General features: G+C 39.5%; 1 protein-coding gene across 1 annotated transcript in view; it reads left to right on the top strand.

Annotated features, from left to right (window-relative positions):
- The window catches only part of LOC123503531 (attractin-like protein 1), a 93,485-nt gene that overhangs the window by 42,538 nt on the left and 25,379 nt on the right, over positions 1-25,568 (top strand). The window contains exons 6-11 of the mRNA XM_045253370.1: positions 138-217; positions 893-1,235; positions 5,893-6,073; positions 6,757-7,068; positions 7,245-7,313; positions 9,046-9,238. Coding sequence (XP_045109305.1) covers positions 138-217; positions 893-1,235; positions 5,893-6,073; positions 6,757-7,068; positions 7,245-7,313; positions 9,046-9,238 — 1,178 coding nt within the window. The remainder of the gene's footprint in view (positions 1-137; positions 218-892; positions 1,236-5,892; positions 6,074-6,756; positions 7,069-7,244; positions 7,314-9,045; positions 9,239-25,568) is intronic.

Below are 25,568 nucleotides of genomic sequence, written 5' to 3'. Positions count from 1 at the left end.
GGTTACATACCTTGTTTGCTATAGAATAGATAGATTAAAAGATATTACACATGTATAGAGATATACCTGGTATAGATATTTCATGATTTTGTTTAATTGAACATTCTTAATTTTGATTAATTGAAGATTTTTACTAGGTGACAAGTGGATTGCTGTTAACAGTACAAGCATTAAGAAGCCAATGTACAGATATGGACACACCACTGTTGTGTATAATGTAAGCTGATCTGTTATCTATTGTATATTCTTATCTCCTGAAGAGTAAATATTACACTTTCATAGAGTAGGTGCAGATATCACCAGCAAATGAAATGATACATGAACCACTGTCATGATGTCATCCATGTCCATTATCATTAGCTACTTAAAAGATTGCTTTGATTTATGTCTTTAACATTTTTCTTTAAGGCATTATTGTCATTATGATTGTAATTATCTAGAGACTGAGACATTAGAATGCCTGCAAATATGTATGTATGTATATATGTAGACAGGTATTTTCTCAAGATGGGGACATAAGTTTGGTGTAGTTGATAAATGATTACCACCACCACCCCATGTCATATCATAGAGTACAGTTTGTGTTAAGATTCAAGAAATCTTAAGAACATTTCATCAATATGATAATGATAGTGGATGGTTAGAGTAAGTAGTCATGTATTTATTTTTTTATTTGTCTATTAGTTCATTTGTTTTATCTATTTATTTATCTATTTGTTAATTAATTAATTAATTTATTATTATTACTTTTTTATTAATAGTTTTTCTTTGTCTTTAAGTCTGGACATTACATTAATTATGGTGATGATGGTTGTATGTAGTGTTTAGAAAAATGGATAGAATCCCTTTATCGTATAACTAAGGTAACCTTTGCATTGTCTGGATTCGACAGGGTTCAATATACATGTATGGGGGCATGAAGGCAGATGGAAATATAACTCATGAGCTGTGGCGTCTGGATACTCAAACTCTGAAATGGAGAGAAGAGGAGGAAGAGGAGCAAGAAAATGAAAAAAGGAAAGCAAACAAGGAAAATGATGAAGGGGAAGAGGAGGGGCACCAGAGAAAAAATAGTAGTGGTGGCTGCTCACATGCTCGTGGACCATGTGCTCCTATCCAATGCGTGGGTCATGCATCAGTCGTTGTGCAGAAGGGCACAGAAAACATCATGTTGGTCATTTTTGGTCACTCTTCTGTTTATGGTTACTTGAATACTGTCCAGGAATATAACTTAGGTAAGCTGTTACTTCTTTGTTTTATTTAGAGTAATTTATTCATGTTAAGTGCAGGACATTAAATCAACTAGGATGAATTGTTCATACCTGATACAGCCTTACAGAAAAAAAAAATTCACTCATGCTATTTATTTCCCTATAAATTATGTTCTTTTGTGAACATAAAAAATAAATAAATAAAAAGAAATAAAGAAATATAGCAATTTAGATGTCTTACATAAAGTTTATATTTTACTTTTATTTTTTATCACTGTCCTTTTCAACTTAGGTCTTGATTATGATATTTTGAATAATAAGACATGAATAATTTGTAAAGAAAAATTATTGGGTGCAGTGACTGTTATGGTGTTTATTGAAAATACATACAGTGTAAGCAGGAGGCCACAGATATTTGATGTAGGTCTACCATAACAGTACTGACAGATTTCTCCCAAGTTTTTGTTTATATGTTTGTCTGTTTGTTTTATTGATTTATTTTCTTAGTTTGTTTTTATTTCATTTTTTATTATTGTATTTGTAATGCGGGGAAAAAATAACAAAATAAAATAAATAAATAAATAATTAATAAATATACTTACGATGAATGCTCACTATGAATAAAGGAAAGATTATGATAGAACTTTTTAATTTTATTTGGCTCAAACGGTAGCAAAAATCGTATCAAGGCACTTTTATTTTTTTTATTTATTTATTTATTTTTATTTATTTATTTTTTTTCCGACTGAAACCCATTGACTGCAAATTCGAAAAAACTTTAAAATGGATTTATGGAATAATATTGAATATACTTTCTCTCCCCTACCCCACAACCGCGTTCATTCGTTTACAGTCCAGCCCACCGGAGAGAGGATATCTCACTCACAAGAAAATAAATACATAAAAAATATTACAGCATAAAAATCATTACACAGCCTAGTCAATGTTGACTCATGGCATTACGGGCTGCTGTAACTCTCCTCACATAAACATCCAACTTCACTCATCTTTAGGCAAAAACAACAAAAAAAAGATAACACTGTTATTGGAGATGTGTACCAAGTGGTGACACAATCCCCTTCACTGTCTTAAAACAATGCCAAGGCAAGAAACAACAATGGTACTAGCTAGCCTAACCATAAGCCAATACACACACATGGATCAGGCTCATAGACTGCGTAGCTGTATCTGTTCAGCCGAAAGGAGAAACTGCACTCAATAAACAATTTAAAAATATATATATATGTATATGAAATATGTTCTTTTTATTTATGTTAAAATCTACGGAGCGAGTGTACAGCTGACCTGTTCAGCCAAAATGAGAAGCTGCACTGGTCTGGGAAACTTGTCTGGCTCTGTTACTCATGCTCAAGCATTTCTAGTTGCCAAGATAGGACCAGTGGGTAGTATTTTGATTGCCATTATTAAGGGGATGATATTACTGGGAAACACTCTCCTGTACAGTTAAGTTCTCCCTCTACTTCTGGAGTGAAAAATTCGTTAACAACTCTGATCATATAGCAAGTGAATTTAAAGCTCTTAATTCATAAGCTGGCTACTCTCTCTTCCTCTAAGATGTGCTAGCAAGTCTTGTGAGTCAGCACATTTTTTCTTTTTCTTTTACGTAGGGAAAAGGGCCAGCCAAGGGCAAAAAAAAGAAAGTTAAAAAGGGCCCATTGAGTGCTGGCTCTCTAAAAAGTGCAAAAAGTGCCAAAACCGTCAGCCAGAATTAAGGGAGCAAATGCCTTGATACCTCCCTCTTAAAAGAAGACAAGTTGTAGGAATTCGGAAATACAGATGCAGGGAGGGAGTTCCAGAGTTTACCAGTGAAAGGGATGAATGATTGAGAATACGGGTTAACTCTTGCATTAGAGAGTTTGACAGAATAGGGATGAGAGGAACAGGGCCGTGCAGAGGGGAGGTGGATGGGGCTTGAGCCCCTGCCCCTTTGAAGAAGAAAGCCTTGTGTAGCGAGGCCGCAGGAGAAGGGGAGGCATGCAGTTAGCAAGATCAGTAGAACAGTTACCATGAAAATAGCGATAAAAGATAGAAAGGGATGCAACATTTCGGCGGTGAGAAAGAGACTGAAGACAGTTAGTCAGAGGAGGGGAGTTGATGAGACGAAAAGCTTTCGATTCCACCCTATCAAGCAAAGCTGTGTGACTGGAACCCCCCCAAACATGCAAAGAGTACTCCATACAAAAATGGATAAGGCCCTTATACAGAGTAAGCAGTTGGAGGGGCAAGAAAAACTGTCAGAGATGCCTTAGTACACCTAACTTCATAGAAGCTGTTTTAGCAAGAGATGAGATGTGAAGTTTCCAGTTAAGATTATGAGCAAAGGACAGACCGAGGATATTCATTGTGGAAGAGGGAGACAGTTGAGTGTCATTGAAGAAGAGGAGATAGTTGTCTGGAAGGTTGTGCTGAATTGATAGATGGAGGAATTGAATTTTTGAGGCATTGAAAACTACTAGATTTTCTCTGCCCCAATCGGAAATCTAAGAAAGATCGAAAGGCAGGTGTCTCTGAAAGAACGTGAAAAGATGTAGGGTGGTATCATCAGCGTAGGAGTGGATAGGGCAAGAAGTTTGGTTAAGGTCATTAATGAATAATAGAAAGAGAGTGGGTGACAGGACAGAACCCTGAGGAACACCACTATTAGTAGGTTTAGGAGAAGAACAGTAGCCTTCTACCACAGCAGCAATAGAGCGGTCAGAAAGGAAACTTGAGATAAAGTTGCAGAGAGAAGGATAGAAGCCGTAGGAGAGCAGTTTTGAAATCAAAGCTTTATGCTAGACTCTATCAAAAGCTTTTGATATGTCTAACGCTACAGCAAAAGTTTCACCAAAATCTCTAAAAGAGGATGACCAAGACTCAGTAAGGAAAGCCAGAAGATCACCAGTAGAGCGACCTTGACGGAAGCCATACTGGCGATCAGACAGAAGATTGTGAAGTGACAGATGTTTGAGAATCTTCCTATTCAGGATAGATTCAAAAACTTTAGACAAGCAAGAGATTAAAGCTATAGGACGGTAGTTTGAGGGGTTAGAACGGTCACCCTTTTTAGGAACATGCTGAAAGTAGGTGAACTTCCAGCAGGAAGGAAAGGTACAAGTCGATAGACAAAGTTGGAAGAGTTTGGCCAGGCAAGGTGCAAGCACGGAAGCACAGTTTTTGAGAACAATAGGAGGGACCGCATCAGGTCCATAAGTCTTCTGTGGGTTTAGACCAGCAAGGGCATGGAAAACATCATCACGAAGAATTTTGATTGTAGACAAGAAATAGTCAGAGGGAGGAGGAGAGGGAGGGACAAGCCCAGAATCGTCCAAAGTGGAGTTGTGAGCAAAGGTTTGAGAAAAGAGTTCAGCTTTAGAGACAGAAGAGATGGCACTGGTGCCATCAGGATGAAATAAAGGAGGGAAAGATGAAGAAGTGAAGTTATTTGAGATGTTTTTGGCTAGATGCCAGAAGTCACAAGGAGAGTTTGAGTTTGAAAGATTTTGACATTTCCTATTTATGAAAGAGTGTTTGGCAAGTTGAAGAACAGACTTGGCATGATTCCGGGCAGAGATATAAAGTGCATGAGATTCAGAAGATGGAAGGCTCAAGTACCTTTTGTAGGCAACCTCTCTATCATGTATAGCACGAGAACAGGCTGAGTTAAACCAAGGTTTAGAAGGTTTAGGTTGAGAAAAAGAATGAGGAATGTACGCCTCCATGCCAGACACTAACACCTCTGTTATGCGTTCAGCACAAAGAGATGGGTCTCTGACACGGAAACAGTAATCATTCCAGGGAAAATCAGCATAATACCTCCTCAGGTCCCCCCCAACTGGCAGAGGCAAAACGCCAGAGGCACCTTCGCTTTGGGGGACCCTGCGGAGGGATTGGAGAAATAGGACAAGATACAGAAATGAGATTGTGATCGGAGGAGCCCAACGGAGATGAAAGGGCGACAGCATAAGCAGAAGGGTTAGAGGTGAGGAAGAGATCAAGAATGTTGGGTGTGTCTCCAAGACGGTCAGGAATACGAGTAGGGTGTTGCACCAGTTGCTCTAGGTCATGGAAGATAGCAATGTTGAAGGCTAGTTCACCAGGATGGTCAGTGAAGGGAGATGAAAGCCAAAGCTGGTGGTGAACATTGAAATCACCAAGAATGGAAATCTCAGCAAAAGGGTAGAGGGACAGAATGTGCTTCACTTTAGAAGTTAAGTAGTCGAAGAATTTACTATAGTCAGAAGAGTTAGGGCAGAGATAAACAGCACAGATAAATTTAGTTTGAGAGTGACTGTTAAGTCGTAGCCAGATGGTGGAAAATTCGGAAGATTCAAGAGCGTGGGCACGAGAGCAAGTTAAGTCGTTGCGTACATAGACGCAACATCCAGCTTTGGAATGAAAATGAGAATAGAGAAAGTAGGAGGGAACAGAGAAGGGGCTACTGTCAGTTGCCACAGATAGCTGTGTTTCGGTGAGGAAAAGAAGATGAGGTTTAGTAGAGGAGAGGTTGTGTTCCACAGATTGAAAATTAGATCTAAGACTGCAAATGTTGCAGAAGTTAATGTAGAAAAAGTTGAGGGAGGTGTCAAGGCATTTGTGGTCTTACAACTATGATTCTTAATATCAAAAAACTTAATAGTATTATTATCACCAGCAATACATATTGTGTTTCTTTTCTCAGATGAAGGTACTTGGAGCACTGTAGAAACTCATGGGGCAATAGTGAAAGGGGTGTATGGCCACACAGTTGTTTGGGACCCTACAACTGCTCTGGTTTATGTTCATGGAGGGTTGCTCTCCCATGACTCCACCAGCCAGGTCATTGCCACCCTCATGACCTATGACCCAATCATGCAGAAATGGTGAGTTCTTAATGCTTATATCATTGTTGGTCTAGATAATGATGATAATGATGAGGAAGGTAGAGGTGATGATGATGATAGGGTCTGATTGAACCTAAAAAAATAATAAAAAAAAAAAAAACAAATAAATAAAAACGTAAGAGATATTTTCATATGAGGGAGACTCACAATTTTTTGCCAAGTTCTTATTTATGTTAGTTCATAGGTTTGAAATCCTCCATCCCTTATTTAGTCTTTTGCCAATCTTCAGTCTGAACTTGTGTATTCTTTTAAGCAATCTTAAATCCCCATTACTTATATATTATCAAGACTTGTTTACTCATTTATCTGCCCTTTTTGTACTCAACTGTTATCCATGCATATGTTGAACTCTTGGATTTCTAACCAAACATTGTTATTTTTGTCTTAATATAGGTAATTTTTTTCTTTAAACTCCTTTAAAGGTCTTAAAATCATTACAAATCTCATCTTGTGTCTTCAGATTAAATAGAAAATTGGAACTTTACTCTCCAATCCATTTTTCATCATTCAGATCTATATGAGTTTTCTCTTATGAACTTCCATCCCTACTGCATCTCATCTCCTTGCCTTGTCACATTCACTTTCAGCTTCCTTTCCTTATATACCCTAAAAACTCAGTTGTCATTCATATCTTGCTATCATATTGATATTTTATTTAACAGGAAGCTGATGAGTCCAGCCCCAGTGCCTCGGTTCTTGCACTCTGCCGTCCTTGTTGAGGGTTTGATGTTGGTATTTGGAGGAAACACGCATAATGACATAGCCTACTCATACGGTGCCAAATGTTACAGTGCAGACTTCTTAGCCTATGACATAATTTGCAATTCATGGCACACTCTTCACCAACCACCCAATCTTTACTTAGATGTGGCACGCTATGGTCACACAGCAAGTCTCCATGAAAGCAAAATGTATATAATTGGAGGCTTCAATGGAAAAATGCTGGGGTCTGTTTTGCGCTACCATCCTGGAGAGTAAGTTTTTGTATTCAGCTTGATCATCATGTATTCATATCTATTTTAACATAAAACAGTTAATGCAATATTTACACAATTTTTGCATGATGTAGCCTGATATAGCCTTGATTTTATGTAAATCAAAATGACATTGACAATCAACATTTGACACGAGACCATTTGTTATCACTCAGGTGCAAGCAATTCACATCCAGCGAGGAGTGCCTGAATGCTTTCCCTGGACGCAAATGTGTCTGGATCAGGTGAGAAATAGTGAAAAGTGCAATGAATTACAACATTCATATTATATAAGTCATGAATAGTTATGGACAAAACTGTTTGAGATTTGAGGAAGAAGTTATGGTCTGATAAGGAGAGTACAAAAGAATGTAAACTCTAATATAAAGTATATTGGCAGAATACCTTAAATTAAGAAAAATGGTAAGATTTCTTTAGAATGCAGGTACAAAGAAAAGTGGATAAAGAAAGAGAATGATGGATGAAAATTAACTGAGACACAATTGATTATGCACGGATGTTTTTATTGTCTTGTGTCGGAGGGAAGGTGAGGAAAAGATGCATCTTGGAGCTTGAAAAATAGAACAGCATAGACCTAAATTTTTCTTAGTAATAATAATCAAATTTAGATGAAAAGGAAGTTTAATTTGAATATAAGAGAACTGGAGAAGGAGGAGCATATTAATTGATAAATTGGAAAATATCTATATGAACAGTCTCCATTGGACAACTTAAGCCTCAAATGAATACAGGCAACCCCCGCTTAACGAAGGGGTTATGTTCCTAAAAACTTTTCATTAACCGAAACTTCGTTAAGCGAACCGATTATAACAAGTTTAACCCCTGACTTGAACTTCCATTGAGAGTAAACAAAGCGAGAGTACAGTGAAAGGTTTAATGAAAGTAAAAATTATGAAGTTAAACATTTAGGCAGTTTAATTTAAGACTAAGTCATTATAATGTACACTAATGTATGTATGTAAGTAACTTTATAATGTTGATGATCTTAAATTTATGAAGGGAGGGAGACTGGAGCGGGAAATACGCTAGCTGGTAAGCTGTGGAATGTACTGCATACAAAACTTATGTACCACATTTCCACAAGGCTTTCCATTTTATCAATTACAGAGTCATGAGTTCAGGTGGTTCTTTTAGCTTACACCAGCCTTCTTAATAGAGTCTGCTGACTTGAAAATAGTAGAGACAGTAGATGGAGTCAAGATGATGGGAAGCAATGCTATTAGTTTTCTGGCCTCTCTTGAGTCTGTGAATAATATCCAGCTTCACTTCCAGAGTAAGAGACTTTCTGGTCTTCTTAGCAATGCTAGGCGACATTGCAGGGCGTTTTGGTGGTAAGTTGAGCGAAGGAAGGCGAGCTGCTGGTGACACTGCTATTGTTTTGAACAGGGGGAGTGAGTGGTGCGCGTTTTGTCCACCAGAGGCGCTGGTGTATTCAAAAGCCTGTTGGCTTGCGTGATATGGCGGGGCTTTCAAACTTGGAAAAATTACCTGGATAAAACTTCGTTAAAGCGAGTTTCGTGTTCGTTAAATGAGCAGATGGTAGTAAAATGAAACCTTCGTTGTATCGAAATTTCGTTGTGTGAACCATCGTTAAGCGGGGGTTGCCTGTAGTGCCAATTTCTTTAAAAATCAGGAAAGGAATATTTGGATAGGAAGAGATGAAGGCTATTCTGCTGAGACTACTGTATTTCTTTGAAGGATGCTGCAAGAAAAAATAAAGCAATACAGAGTTAGATGGGTAAATTGATATTTATAAGTACAACATTTGATGTATTATTTACTCATTAATGTAATATTGTACTGCACTTGTAAAAACGTTACATCATTAAAAATATATGAATGGCATCTCTTTAAGCACGTATAAAAGGAAGTTTATGATAAGCTTTGATGTTTTTGACAAAATTGTTTGTATCATGAAAATACATATATATATATATATATATATATTTTTTCCAGAATTTTGAAGCTTTGTGAACCAAACAAAAATAATGACAAGAATGCATATGATGTTTGTTCAAATGTAACACCAGCTGTGAATTTTACGGAGCTCTGCAGCAAACAGCAGTCATGTTTGTCGTGTATGTCCAATACCTATGGCTGCAAATGGTGTGGTAGTGCTTGCACCCACAATAAATGTGTGGAATACAAGGTCAGTTTAACCATCTTTTCTTAATAATTACTCTTAATCTAATATTTTTTTAAGTTGATTGAAGAAAGTGACATTTATCTTAGTAGAATATCTCTGAGTATGCATAAGCAACTGACTTATGCTAGGAAGGTCAATAAGAGTCTCCCTGCTTTTCCTGAGGTCCTGTAGATAAAAAGGGATTCTGATCAAGTCTTATTTCTTTGTGTGTGTGTGTCTGTGTGTGTGTGTGGGTGCTTGTGTGTGTGTATTCACCTATTCACCTAGTTGTAATTTTACAGGGCCTGGGTATCATACTCGTGTGGCCCCGTCTCCATATCTACACACATCCAGCCTTCCTTTGAAACTATGCACACTCCTCGCTGACACCACCTCCTCACTCAAGCTATTCCACACCTCCACACATCTTTGTGGGAAACTATATTTCTTCACATCCTTCAAGCATATTCCCTTGGCTATCTTTTTACTATGCGATCTTGTAGTTCTATTTAACTTTTCCTCTCTCAACATCATTTGCTCATTATCCACTTCATCCAGACCGTTCAACAGTTTATAAACCTGTATTAAATCTCCTCTTTCTCTTCTTTGTTCCAAGGTAAGGAAATTCATTTTTTTTAATCTCTCCTCATAGGTCATTTCTGCCAATTCCGGAACAATTTTTGTTGCCATTCTCTGCAATCTCTCCAACTTCCTTATATGCTTCTTTTTATAAGGGGATCAAACCATCCCAGCATATTCCAATCTTGGTCTAATTACCGTACTAATTAATTTTTTCATCATATCTTTATCCATATAATGAAAGGCTAATCCAATATTTCTAATCAAATTATATGTTTCTCCAAACATCTTGTCAATATGAGCCTCAAACTGACCATGGTCTTGTATTATCACTCCCAAATCCTTTTCCTTTTCCACCTTTTTCAACACTACTCCTTCACCTATCTTATATGACCCTCTTGGCCGTCTTCCACTCTTCACCATCTCCATTACATGACTTTTGCTCAGATTAAATTCCATCTCCCACCTTTTGCTCCACTCAAATCCTATCCAGATCTGCCTGTAAAATTTCACAATCTTCTTCACTCTTCACACACCTACACAACTTCGCATCATCCGCAAACAAATTAATATAACTCTTTACTCCCTCTGGCATATTATTAATATAGACAAGGAAAAGTATTGGTGCCAGCATTGAACCTTGTGGGACTCCATTTTCCACCACCAACCAGTCCGACTTTGCATCCCTTATTACTGTTCTCATCTCCCTCCATCTCAAGTAGTTTTCCATCCACTTTAACACTTTTCCCTTCAGTCCTCCATAAATCTCTAATTTCCATAGCAGTCTCATGTGCAGTATCTTGTCAAAAGCTTTTTTTAAATCCAAATATACACAGTCCATCCATCCCTCTCTCTCTTGTATTTTGTCAACCACTCTCGAATAAAAGCTCAGTAGATTTGTTACACATGACCTCCCTTTCCTAAAGCCAAATTGATGATCCGATAATAACTTATGATCCTCCAGGAACCGTATCCAATATTTCTTTATCACCCTCTCACAAATCTTACCGACCACACTTGTTAAAGACACAGGTCTATAGTTAAGAGGCTCTTCCTTACTGCCTCCCTTATAAATGGGCACCACTTCAACTCTTTTCCACTCTACCGGTACTTCCCCGGTTTCTAATGAGCACCTTATAATATCATATAATGGATATATCAATTCTCTACATTCCTTCAATAATTTGCCTGAAACTTCATCTGGTCCCATCACTTTATCATCTTTAAGTTCCTCCAACATTTTATATAACTCCTTTTTAGGTATCTTAATGTCATCCATGAGCACATTTCTTTCTACATTCTAAGGCTTTACAAACATTGTTTCTTTAGTAAATACTTGTTGAAACCTCTTATTTAGCAATTCCGCAATATTCTTAGGGTCATCTACTATCCCTTGCTCTCCTTTTAACCTTTCAATGGACTCTCTCTTTTTAAGTTTACCATTTATGAACCTGTAAAACAAATTTGGATGTTCCTTACTCTTGTCTACAATATCTTTTTCAAATTTTCTTTCTTCCTCCCTCCTTACCCTCACATACTCATTTCTCGCTATTCTATAATTCTTCTTATTTAGTATATTCCTGCTCTTTTTCCATCTTTTCCAAGCCACATCTCTCTTTTCTTTAGCCTTAACACAAGTTGCTTTAAACCAATCCTTTTTTCCTTCCTCTCCCGGGTTATACTTTGGTACAAATTTCATAACTCCTTCTTTATAATATTTCATAAAAATCTCATATTTCATTTTGCACTTCTCTGATTTGTAACATCTCCTCCCAATCTAATGTTCTGAAATAATTTTTCAAACTTTCTGTGTCCATCTTTCTATAATTCAATCTACCACTCCTGTATGTCTCATCTTTCCTTCGCTGTGTTATTGCCATCTGCATTTCCATAACCACATGATCACTCTTCCCCAATGGACATTTATATTGTATATCCCCACATACGTACACTTCTCATATTAACACCAAATCCAGTCTAGCCGGTTCATCATCTCCTTCATATCTAGTATTTTCTTTCACCCTCTGTTCCATCATATTTTCCATCATTAGATTAAGGAATCTTTCTCCCCATGCTTCCTCTCCAACACCACTTACTAGATTTTCCCAATCCACCTCCTTATAATTAAAATCTCCTACTAGTATCACCTTTCTTTTTCCAGTTAATACACTTTCCAAACTCTGTAAAGTATCCTTGATCATATTGTCGTATTCCCTTAATGTCCAAGAATTTGTTTTAGGAGGTACATAGGTCACCATGATTATTAATTCTTTTCCATCACTTTTTAACCTTATAACATAACATAACATAAATAATAGGATAAGTATGCTTATCACTTCTGCGTTGTTCTTCCCATACCAAACCTTATCCACATTTATCTCCTTCTTCATCATAATCATAACTCCTCCTCCACCTTTACCCTCTCTATCCTTTCTCCATATATTATATTTATTATCCAAATTTACCTTTGTTTTTTCATGTAATTTTGTCTCAGTCAAACACACTATATCAGGTTTCTCCACCATCATATAGTCTTGCAATTCCAATCTACTTGACAGTATCCCATCTATATTAGTATACATTACAGTCCACCCACTGCTCCCTCTAGGGGTTCCTCCGCATTCCTTCTCTCCACATACCACTTTCTTACTCTCTCTCCTATAACTCTCCAAAAAAACTTTTCTTTTTCCTCTTCAGACCGTTCATCATTTTTCTTTCTCGCCTCTTCCAACAATTCCTTATATCTTCTCCTCTCTTCCTCATTTCAATTTTTTCTTACGTACACCTCTTTACAATGTGCGTGCGTGCATGCATGAGTGGGTGCATGTGTGTGTGTGTGTGTGTGAGTGTGGATTTTTATGCTTGCAGTCTGTCTCACCTACATCCATTTATGAAATCAATCTGGTATAGAGATAATGAAGTCATAGTTACTAAACAAGAATGCACCATCATGTCAGCTTTCCGTCTTTGAAAAAGGTTTTACTTTTGCCACCAGTGAAGATTATCTACAATATTCAGATTTTACTTTTGCCACGAGTGAAGATCATCTACAATATTCAGACACTGAAATTGTAACTTGATAATGTATTCATAAAGTATTCCAGTTATAATTGTTGAACATGGAAGGTAGTCAAGAAGGAATAATGTAATGCACAAAACTCTTCATAGCATCTGATACATGGCATATCATAGAAATAGTACACCAAGAAGAAATTATTTTGATTCCATATGCATTTAGTTTTTTTCAGTTGACTGAAGAAAGTGACATTTATCTTAGTAGAATATCTCTGAGTATGCTTAAGCAACTGACTTATGCTAGGAAGGTCAATAAGAGTCTTCCCGTTTTTCCTGAGGTCCTGTATATAAAAAGGGATTCTGACCAAGTCTTATTTCTGTGTATGTGTGTGTATTTACCTAGTTGTAGTTTTACAGGGCCTGGGCTTTATGCTCGTGTGGCCCCGTCTCCATATCTACACTTATCCAACTTTTTCTTTAAAGCTATGCGCACTCGTTGCTGACACCACTTCCTCACTCAAACTGTTCCAAGTCTCAACACATCTTTGCAGGAAACTATATTTTTTAACATCTCTCAGACATCTTCCCTTCCTCAGTTTCTTACTATGCGATTTTGTGCTTCTAGTGTCATATTCTTCTCTCAGGATTAGTTTCTCATTATCCACTTGATCCATTCTGTTAATCAATTTATAAACTTGTATCAGATCCCCTCTTTCTCTTTTCTGTTCCAGGGTTGGTAGATCCATAGCTTTTAGTCTCTCCTCATATGTCATCCCTTTAAATTCTGGAACCATTCTTGTAGCCATTTTTTGTAGTCTCTCCAATTTCTTTATGTGTTTCTTTTAATGGGGGGTCCACACAGCTCCTGCATATTCCAATCTGGGTCTTATTTTAGTACTTATCAATTTCTTCATCATTTCTTTGTCCATGTAGTGAAATGCTAATCCAATATTCCTTAGCAAATTATATGTGTCTCTGAAAATTCTATAAATATGGCTTACCGATTGATTGTTTTCTTCCATCATCACTCCCAAGTCCTTTTCCTTTCTTACTTTTTCTAGTTCTACTCCATCTCCCATCTTATAGATTCCCATTGGTCGTCTTTCACTTTTTCCCATTTCCATGACATAGCTTTTGTCCACATTAAATTCCATCTCCCATTTTTTACTCCATTTCCAGATCTTGTTTAAGTCTTCCTGCAGTATTTCACAATCCTTTTTTTGTGTTATGACTCTGCACAGTTTTGCATCATCCACAAACAGATTTATGTAGATGTTCAATCCCTCTGGCACATTGTTTATATATATGAGAAAAAGTATTGGCACCAATACTGACCCCTGTGGCACTCTGCTGTCTACTGCTCTCCACTTGGACTTCATATCTTTAACTACCGTCCTTATTTCTCTTCCTCTCAAGTAATTTTCCATCAATCTCAATGTGCTTCTTTTTAAGCCACTCTTCTCCTCTAACTTCCATAGTAATTTTTCATGTAGCACTTTATCAAATGCCTTTTTTAAATCTAAATAAATACAGTCAATCCATTCCTCTCTCTCTTGTACTTTATCAGCTATTCTAGAGTAGAAACTCAATAGATTTATTACACATGACTGACCTTTTCTAAAACCAAATTGGCTATTTGATAATAATTTGTTGTCTTCAAGAAACTCAATCCATTGTTTCTTTATTACTCTTTCACACATCTTGCATATTACACTAGTTAGTGATACCGGTCTGTAATTTAAAGCTTCTTCTTTCCTTCCGCTCTTATATATGGGAACCACCTCAGCTCTTTTCCATTCTACTGGTACTGTTCCATTTTCTATTGAACATTTTATGATGTTGTATATAGGACTTGCTAGTTCTTCTCTACATTCTTTTAATATTCTACCTGAGACTTCATCCGGTCCCATTGCCTTCTCCTCATATAATTCCATCACTAACTCTTTTATTTCAAGCTTGGTTACTTTAATGTCTTCTTATGGACAGTCTCTCTATTACCCTGTGGTCTTTCAAATTTGGATTCCTTAGTAAAGACCTCCTGAAATTTACTATTTCTGCCATACTTTTTGGGTCTTCCACCATCCCGTTCTCTCCTTTTAACCTTTCTATTGTTTCTTTTTTGCCTTATTTTTCCATTTATGAATCTGTAGAACAATTGAGGCATGTAGAATACAAGGGGCTCAAGTGACAAAATAAAAAAAGGAGGAAAACGCAGTTAAAGTTTGGCAATATTCAGAATGTCGTAATTTTTTTTTTAAATGAGAGGGAAAGCTCTAATTTGTTTCATTCAAAAGGTCTATCATTTGACTTTTAATTTCATGTAAAAAAATAAACATTACAACTACACATTCTGAATGTTGCCACATTAACTGCATTTTTCTCCTTTTTTTTGTACATATTCGTGTTTTTAATACTCAAACATGCCCCAATTCACTTCAAAACGTTCTTAAATTCATAAAATATTATTGTGTGTATGTGTATGTATATGTGTATGTATGTGCATGCATGTATGTGTATTAATGTGTTTGTGTGTCTATGTATTTACCTAGTTGTATTTACCTAGTTGTAGTTTTACAGGGCCTGGGCTTTATGCTCGTGTGGTCCCGTCTCCATATCTACACTTATCCAATTTTTCTTTAAAACTATGTACACTCTTTGCTGATACCACTTCCTCACTCAAACTGTTCCAAGTCTCAACACATCTTTGCGGGAAACTAAATTTTTTAACATCTCTCAGACATCGTCCCTTCCTTAGTTTCTTACTATGCGATCTTGTGCTTCTAAAGTCATATTCTTCTCTCAGGATCAGTTTCTCATTATCCACTTCATCCATTCTGTTAATCAATTTATAAACTTGTATCAGATCCCTCTCTCTTCTCTGCTCCAAGGTTGGTAGATCCATTGCCTTTAGTCTCTCCTCATATGCCATCCCTTTAAATTCTGGAACCATTTTTGTAGCCATTTTTTGTAGTCTCTCTAATTTTCTTATGTGTTTCTTTTATGGGAGTCCACACAACTCCTGCATATTCCAATCTAGGTCTTATTTTAGTACTTATCAATTTCTTCATCATTTCCTTGTCCATATAGTGAAATGCTACTCCAATATTCCTTAGCAAATTATACGTCTCTCTGAAAATTCTATCAATATGGCTAACCGGTTGATTATTTTCTTCCATTGTCACTCCCAAGTCCTTTTCCTTTTTTACTTTTTCTAGTTCTACTCCATCTCCCATCTTATAGATTCCCACTGGTCATCTTTCACTTTTTCCCATTTCCATGACATGGCTTTTGTCCACATTGAATTCCATCTCCCATTTTTTGCTCCATTTCCAGATCTTGTTTAAGTCTTCCTGTAGTATTTCACAATCCTCTTTTTGTTTAATGACTCTGCACAGTTTCGCATCGTCCGCAAACAGATTTATGTAGTTGTTCACTCCCTCTGGCATGTCATTTATATATATGAGAAAAAGTATTGGTGCCAATACTGACCCCTGTGGCACTCCGCTGTCTACTGTTCTCCACTTGGACTTCATATCTTTAACTATCGTCCTTATTTCTCTCCCCCTTAAGTAATTCTTCATCCATCTCAATGTGTTTCCTTTTAAGCCACCCTTCTCCTCTAACTTCCATAGTAATCTTTCATGTGGCACTTTATCAGAAGCCTTTTTTAGATCTAAATAAATACAGTCAACCCATCCCTCTCTCTCTTGTACTTTATCAACTATTCTAGAGTAGAAACTCAATAAATTTGTCACATGACCGATCTTTTCTAAAACCAAATTGGCTATTTGATAATATTTTGTTGTCTTCAAGAAACTCGATCCATTGCTTCTTTATTACTTTTTCACACATATTGCATATTACACTAGTTAGTGATACCGCCTGTAATTTAAAGGTTCTTCCTTCCTTCCGCTCTTATATATGGGAACCACCTCAGCTCTTTTCCACTCCACTGGCACTGTTCCATTTTCTATTGAGCATTTTATGATGTTGTATATTGGACTTGCTAGTTCTTCCCTACATTTTTCAGTATTCTGCCTGAGACTTCATCCGTCCCATTGCCTTTTCCTCATCCAATTCCGTCATCAACTTTTTATTTCAAACTTGGTTACTTTAATCTCTTTCATATAGACAGTCTCTATTACCCTGTGGTCTTTCAAATTTGGATTCCTTAGTAAAGACCTCATGAAATTTACTATTTAACAGTTCTGCCATACTTTTGGGTCTTCCACCATTCCGTTTTCTCCTTTTAACCTTTCTATTGTTTCTTTTTGTCTTATTTTTCCATTTATGAATCTGTAGAACAATTTTGGTTGTTCCTTACATTTTTCGACAATGTCCTTTTCATAGTTCTTTTCTTCTTCCTTTCTCACCTTAGCATATTCATTTCTTGCTGTTTTGAAGTTTTCCTTATTTTCTGGATTTCTGTTTCTTCTCCACCTTTTCCATGCTCCATCTCGTTTCTCCTTTGCCCTAGCACATCTTGCATTAAACCAATCTTTATTTCCTTCTTCTTTAGGTCTATATTTCGGAACATATTCCTGACCCCAGTTTTGTATATTTCCAAAAATAAGTTATATTTCTCTTGAACCATTAATGAGTTTTCCATCTCCTCCCAGTTTACGTTTTAAAATAGTTCTTGAGATTCTCAATATCAGCCTTTCTGTAATTTAATCGGTCTCCTTTGTATGATTCATCTCTATCTTCCTTTCCTTCTTCTATATCCATCTCTAATATTACATGGTCACTCTTTCCCAATGGGCACTTGTATCTTATATCATCGTTAATTGGTATATCCCTTGTAAAAACTAGGTCTAATCTTGCCGGCTCATCGTTTCCTCTGAATCTTGTGTTTTCCTTTACTCTTTGGACCATCAAATTATCTATCATTAGGTTCAGGAATCTATCTCCCAGGCATCTTCCCCATACCACTTTCATAATTTTCCCAGTCTACCTCCTTACAGTTGAAATCTCCTACCAATATCACTTTTCTCCTTTCCTTAATGATTCTTGTAAGACTCCTTATTGTGTCATCTATCATGTCTCTATATTCTTGGTTAGTCCATGAGTTTGTTTTGGTGGCACATATGTTCCAATGATTGTTAACTCCTTTTGTTAATATGCATCTTAACATACAGTATTTCTGATTTTCCTTCCCAAACTCCACTTGATTTACCACTATCTCCTTCCTTAACATCATCATGACTCCTCCTCCTCCTTTACCCACTCTGTCTCTCCTCCATATATTATACCTTTTATCTATGTCTATTTTTATTGCCTCATTTAACTTTATTTCCACCAGGCATACAATATCTGGTTCTTCTTTCTTTATGTAATCTCTTAATTCTAATTTACTAGATAAAATCCCATCTATGTTTGTATACATCATTTTTAATCTCTTGTTCTTATCATTTTTAGTTAAACTTGCTCCATTCTTTTCTCTTCTTTCTCTTTTATATACCATTTCCTTATCCTGTCTCCTATAATTCTCCAAAAAAATGCCTTCTTCTCCTCCTCTGACCTTTCATTATTTTTTTCTCTTGCTTCTGCCACCAGTTCATTGTGTCTCTTCCTTTCCTCCTCGTTTCTATTTTTCTTTATATATATATCTTTGCAACCTTTTGTTTCTCTGAGTTTCGTTTTTCTATATAGTACTTCTTCTGCTGCTGCTTGTGATTTTAGTAATATCTTAATTGGTCTCACTGTTCCTTCTTGATATGGTCCCATTCTATGGATTTCTTCTACTTCCTCTTCTAAGTTCTGTCTATGTGTGTGTATGAATGTGTATGTGTGAATAAGTGTGCGTATGTATGTGTATAACGTGTATGTATGTGTGTATGTTGTACACATTCAAGTATTGCAAAAAAAAAAAGTAGCAGGGAACACAAATTAATATTCTGTGAAATGAGGGTGTGAGGAAGAGTGGCCAACATGCCGTGACATCATGCCAATGCCACGCGCTCACTGGCTGGCGGACGGCTACGTCACAGTCCCGTAACTGACAGTGCGCTGCCCATTGGTTGCTGAGGTGGGTGTGGGAGGAAGTGGCGCTTTAGCCCTCTCTCTGGTCTCTCGTGTGTACCCTTCAGCCTGAGGGCTGATACAGGGAGTACCACCCTTCATATTATGGGATTTTCAACCACTTTGCAAGCAGCTACCGGGCTCAAACATTCTTCCCCTGGATAGAGGAGGGTTTGAGGAAGACAATACTGTACAAAAGTGCATTTCTCAAAATGTGGCGCTTGAGCCCCTTGTATTTTATACGCCTCAATTTCGGTTGTTCCTTACATTTTTCAACAATGTCCTTTTCATAGTTCCTTTCTTCTTCCTTTCCCACTTTAGCATATTCATTTCTTGGTGTTTTGAAGTTTTCCATATTTTCTGAATTTCTGTTTCTTCTGCACCTTTTCCATGCTCCATCTCTTTTATCTTTTGCCCTAGGACACCTTGCATTAAACCAATCTTTCTTTCCTTCTTCTTTAGGTCTATATTTTGGGACATATTCCCTGACTCCTGCTTTCTATATTTCCAAAACTAAGTTATACTTCTTTTGCACCATCTCTGAGTTTTCCATCTCCCAGTTTATGTTTTTAAAATAGCTCTTGAGGTTCTCAGTATCAGCCTTTCTGTAATTTAATCGGTCTCCTTTGTATAATTCATCTCTATCTTCCTTTCCCTCTTTTATATCTATTTATAATATTACATGGTCACTCTTTCCCAATGGGCACTTATTTTTTATATCATCGTTCATTTGTATATCCCTTGTAAAAACTAGCTCCAATCTCGCCGGCTCATCGTTTTCCCTGAATCTTGTGCTTTCCTTTACTCTTTGGACCATCATATTATCTATCATTAGGTTCAGGAATCAGGTTGCCGAGAGGGGTGGCCCTGAGGCCACCAGGAGGGTGGGCAGGTCGAATGTTGTGACGCCCAGGGCAGACAGCTGGGAGTGTAGTGCAGTGCGGTGGGAGTAGAAGCGTGGGCAGCAGGGCAGGAAATGCAATAGGAAAGGGCAATAGGGATCAACAGACAGGCGCAGACGGTGTAAGTGAGCTGCAAGTGTCGTGTGGCCCAGGCGAGGCTCCGGAGTTGTTATTGTTGTGATGGGTGCACGAACCCTCAAGGTCATCAACCTCCCCGTTGTCATGGTAACGGGCTTCCCATTTTCTTCTTCATTCCCTCACACACAGCTGCTGCCTCTCTTCTCATGTCTTTAATTACGTCCTCTTTTTCTTGTAGCGTAATGGTTTTCCTTTTATTAGCATCACTGCTGTCACTAAGGAGTTTTCTCTTTGGTGCCATTGAGCAAGATACTAAGAACTTGAATCAGTAAACGCAGAAGTAGGATAACACTCTTGCCAGAGGCAACGGTGTGGTGGAACTGAGGTAGGGTGTTATTGTATTCAAGCGTGAGGCGGGCGGTGTGACGGGTAACCACCAACAATAACAATAAATCCCACCCTTTACGATTTATAAATTTTCAATTTTTTTAATCTTAAATTGCCTTATAGTGGACTGACGTAACTACGAGTTTGACGTAACTCGAGACCGACGTAACCCGGGACTTTACTGTATATATATATATATATATATATATATATATATATATATATATATATATATATATATATATATATAGATATATATATTGTGATGGGCACCGTCTTAATCCCCTTTAATTTATTATTTCATTATATGCATAGCCTATGGCCACCCAGCGCGGGTCCCTCGGGCTGTTCTGCTGAGCAGACAACCCGCCTCCCTCTCTCCACCATTTTGTGTGCTTGCGAGCTTCGCATCAGTACCGGCCAGTCTTCAGCGGAGTTAACACGTACGATCTCAGCACAGGAAGAGACACGTGTGGCTGGACTGTGCATTAGCAGTACTCATAAGTCATCGGTCTGGGAGTTGTGCCCTCCTGTTGAGTAGCTGGCTTGCTACTGGGTAGACCTTGACTGCTAGAGCAACGGGTTTGTTGCTCTAGGAGAGGTTTAGTAAGTTTGGCTGCATTTCTCGTGCATTTGTCCACTCGTGGTGTGGCGGCGCAGAGGAGAGACACACTTTGTCTCGTCCTGTTTGTTTGTTGGTGGCCGTGGTCACCAGTGTGGTTTGGTGGGCGGCTGTGTGCTCCCACCATCTGTTGTGTAGTATCAATAGTATACTGTTTACAGTACCGAGTTAGCCTTCAGCGGAGATAGACACCACTCTTGTTGGTCTGGCACAGTGAGAGAGACGCGTGTTGGCTGGGGTTTTGAAGTACTCGCTGGTCATTGGTCTGGGAGTTGTGCCCTCCCTTGAGTAGCTGGCTTGCTACTGGGTAGACCGTGGCTGTGTAGGACAACGGGCTTGTTGTTCTAAGGAGTGTGGCCGGTTGGGTCTACATTTCCTGACTGGCGTTCGTCCACTCGAGTGTGGCGACGCGGAGGGACGTGTTATTGTTTCGTCCTGTATTTTGCTGTTGGTGGTTGTAGTCACCAGTGGGGTTTGGTGGGCGGTTGTGTGCCCCCACCATCTTTTGTATAGTTTCAGTAGTATACTGTATTGTAGTGGTTGTAGCCACGCACATTATTGAATGCTGAGAGGCTTCATGTCGGCCAGTGGTGCGTAGTTGTCGTCCACCAGACTTGTCTGTGACGAGTATCTGGACTCCGTGTATAGCGGTTGTCACCTGTAGGTGGTATCTGGGTTTGTGTGTACACCACTGGATGTGCTGTACACATCATATATTGTAGTAGTGTAGGCTAATGGTGTCAGTCTGACAGGTGTTAGGAAGCACTTGTCGTAGTAAGATAGTATAGTAATATATACACTGCGCGTTTTGTCCCAGTTTGTGAGTATCACTGTCTGTGGACAAGGCGTGCGGAGAGGCATTAATACTTCATAGAGAAGTGGGTGGAATTGTCCTTGTGGGCGGTTTCTCTAGGGGGTATTAAGGCCTCGCCCTGTTACACATAACCTCTACCATTTATAAATTCTACTTGGTTGGGTACAGGAGGAGAAGGAGTTGCTAAGGAGATTCCCTTACAGTGGGGGAAATTATACACTGTTGGCGACCTTGAAAGAACCTTAGGGTTACGGCGGCTGTGAGTTATAGTAGTGGGGACTCTGTGGAGTGTTTTATAATCCCCACTGTACTGACCGTAACATAAAGTTGGCGATTTTGCCAGAATAACACTAGTGAGCTGTAGCAGTAACATAAAGTGGCGACCTCGCCAGGATAAACCAAGTGCTTTTATAGTGGTGTAGTGTATTGTGTGGGGTATTATTACTTATGTTATTTTATTGTTTGTGAAAACGAGTCCTTGTGAGCACCATGGAGAGAGTTACTGGCCTTTTCACCTCACCAGTGGAAGGTGAGGGTGCGAGTGTGAGCCGGCGAGATGCTAACAGTGACTCACCATGTGGGTATGATGAATCGTTGGCCGTGCGTGGGGTCAGTGGAGATGCACGTATGTCTCATGATAACGGATGTGGCGGTCCCAGTGAAGGTGATGTGGGATATATTAGCCCTGGCAGAAGTATCGGAAGCAGGGGAGGCTCCCGATGATCTAGTCCAGCCAGCAGTATTGCTGATAGTGTCCAGTCAGCTGCCAGACTGGAGGAACTGCAATTGAAGCTGGAAATGAGGAAAATGGAGATAGAAGCAGAAGAGAGGCGAGAGTTAAAAAGACTAGCTGCTGAGGAGAGGGCTAGAGAAGCGGAAGAAAGACGAGAACTTCAGAGACTAGCAGCAGAGCAGGAGGCTAGAGAGGTGGAAGAGAGATGAGAGTTAAACAGACTAGCAGCAGAGAAGGAGGCTAGAGAGATGGAGAGAGAAAGGGCAGATAAAGATAGAGAGTTGGAGTGGGAGAGAACTCGCCATGCAGTAAGTACGCCTGGAGTTGTTGGTAGTGTAGGAGGAGGAGGAGAACAGAGTGTAGAGCGTACTTTAGTTCAAAGTCTCCAGCTAGTCCCTGAATTTGATGAGGCTAAAGTAGCTGAATGGTTTGTTCGCTTCGAGAGGAAAGCCAAGGAGTTTACTTGGTCTCGAGAGAGATGGGTAGGCTTGGTTGCGAATAAACTCAAGGGAAAAGCCTTGGAAGTTTATGATAAAATGTCAGCTGATGATCTGGATGATTATGAGGAGTTTAAGGCTGACATCTTGCGAGCATATGAGCTGCGACCAGAAGCCTATCGCTTGCAATTCAGAGGAAAGAGAAAGCGAGTAAGTGACTCCTACCTCGAGTGTGCTCGTTCACTGGAGCAAGTGTTTGAGAGGTGGGTTGCAAACGAGGGTGTTTTGACTCTCGAGGCTTTGAAGGAGTTAGTAGTTATGGAGCAGTTCATTGATATTACTGATAAGGAGCTGGTACCTCTGTTGAGGGAGAAGAGGTTTAGGACTTTGAAGGAGGCTGCTACATGGGCTGATGATTATGTGTTGGCTCACCGTCCTGTGCAGCAGCCTGGGAGTTGGAGTCGTAAGGAAGGTGGTCCTAAGGGAGGCCCAGGGTGTGGTGGCAGTTTTTCCTTGGGCTCTCCAGGCCACTTTAGGCGATATACTGGATTCGGCAGTAAGATGGGTTTTGGAAAGCCCCAGGCCCCCACCCATCCTTCTTCTGCGAAGGATGGGACGGCGGGGAAGGCGGCCCCTAGAACGCCCAAGTATGATTACCAACCTATGTGCTATCACTGCCGAGGAAAAGGGCATTTTAAATTCAATTGCCCAAAGTTAGTAACAGCTGAAACTCCCAAGTCCTCGAAGAAACCAGTTGCCTTGTTGGTGTGGCCTGACCAAGTTTGTGGTGATGAGTTGACTGCTCCTTCAGGCTTTAGAAGTGAGAAGGCACGGCATGTGCCTGAGTTGTGTTTGGAGGAGGGAAAGCAGGTTGGCCCACCCGTCCCTACCCCTGTTGCCACGCCCACACCTAAGGATAGTGAGCTTGACTGGTGCCGCCCTTTCCTGTGTGGAGGCACTGTCGAGATTGATGGCACAAAGTATCCCGTCACAGTACTGCGTGATATGGGAGCACAGCAGTCAGTGTGCCGAAATGTCACTGGGAAGAAGGTGACATCTAGCAAGGCAGTGTTGTGTCGTGGACTTAACACTATGGAGGAGTTCGTGACAGCTGAGGTGACGCTGTCATGTCCTCTTGTCACTGCTACGGCTCAGGTAGCAGTGGCAGACGAACTGCCAGTCGCAGGAGTGGACTTCCTGCTTGGGAATGATTTGGCTGGTGGTCGTGTATGGATCCCAACCTCTGATGAGGATGAGGTTGCTGAAGAGTCTGGACCAGTGGTGCAAGACTCTGTGAACGTTATTACCCGCTCTCAGGCCTGCCGGGCTGAGAGAGAGCCTGTTACTACCCAGGAGGCTGCTAGCAGCCAGGTGGGATTAACTCCAGATGGGAGTAGCAGTGCTGATGTGGTGGAGCCAGTGTTGGGCTCATCATTGAGTTCTGGTGTGGAGGCTGACGGTGACGGCGTGGAGTCACTCGTTAATGCACCAGACTCAGCTTTGGGAGTTGTTGCTGAGAGTGAGGACGAAGTGATGGGTGTAGCTGAGTTGTTTGATGGTTATCCTCACTCTGCAGAGCACTCCGGAGGGAGCACTCGGGCTGAGTTGCTTCCTGGTGTGGAGGCTGAGGGCTCTGATGTTCAGCACAGGCCCCAGTATGATGAGTCAGGCAGTTTGTTGGAAGTTTCCCCCCCTGGGGAGCATCGTGGAGGCAGAGATCAAGCTGTTCCCTTGCCTGGTGACTGCCTGACTGGTGGTGATGATCCTTCTGAGAACTCACCAGAGCACATGGCAGGAGCGGAGCAGCCTGGGCCAGCTCTCTGTCCTCGAGGCCATGTGGGACATAGGGTTGCAGCGTTGCCTCAACCCCATGACCCTATAGTCCCCCTTTCTCTTACTCAGCTAGAGCCTGCAGAGCTCATTCGTAGGCAGCAGGAGGACCTGGCGTTGGCCTCCTTCTTTGCTCGAGTGGGTGAAGGAAGTGAGGAGTTGAAGGGCAGGGAGGAGTTTGTCTTGCATCAAAGGGTGTTGTGTCGTAGATGGCAGGAGATTGACGGTGGTGAACTACTGCAAGTAGTTGTGCCGCATAAGCTGCGTGAGGTACTTGTGCTGTTGGCACATGAGGGGCCCATGGCTGGACACCTGGGCATCCGGAAGACCATCGCTCGCCTGTGTCGCAATTTTTGGTGGCCCAGCTGTGAGTTATAGTAGTGGGGACTCTGTGGAGTGTTTTATAATCCCCACTGTACTGACCCTAACATAAAGTTGGCGATTTTGCCAGAATAACACTAGTGAGCTGTAGCGGTAACCGCAGCCGTGGCGTGTACGTAATATATATATATATATATATATATATATATATATATATATATATATATATATATATATATATATATATATATATATATATATATATATATATATATATATATATATATATATATATATATATATATATATATATATATATATATGAGTGTGTATGTGCATGTGCATGTTTGCATGCACATGTGCACATAGGAGGAGAACCGAACAAGAGCAACAAAAATTAACATTAAAACAAAAGAGACCCATTGAGATGCTGGCCCTCAAACAGGATCCAAAGAGTTAGCCAAAAGTATAGGATAAATGTCTTGGAACCTACCTCTTAAATGAGTTCAAGTCATAGAAATGTGGAAATGCAGAAGCAGGCAGGGACTTCCAGAATTTACCAGAGAATGGTGTAGTGACCTCCCCAGGTGAGATTAGCAGTCACTCCACTAATCT

This window comes from Portunus trituberculatus, chromosome 14 (assembly GCF_017591435.1).
Source record: "Portunus trituberculatus isolate SZX2019 chromosome 14, ASM1759143v1, whole genome shotgun sequence".
In the NCBI taxonomy this organism is placed as follows: Eukaryota; Metazoa; Arthropoda; class Malacostraca; order Decapoda; family Portunidae; genus Portunus; species Portunus trituberculatus.
The sequence above is the reverse complement of the archived record's forward strand: the minus strand, read 5'-3'. Positions and strand labels throughout refer to the sequence as shown.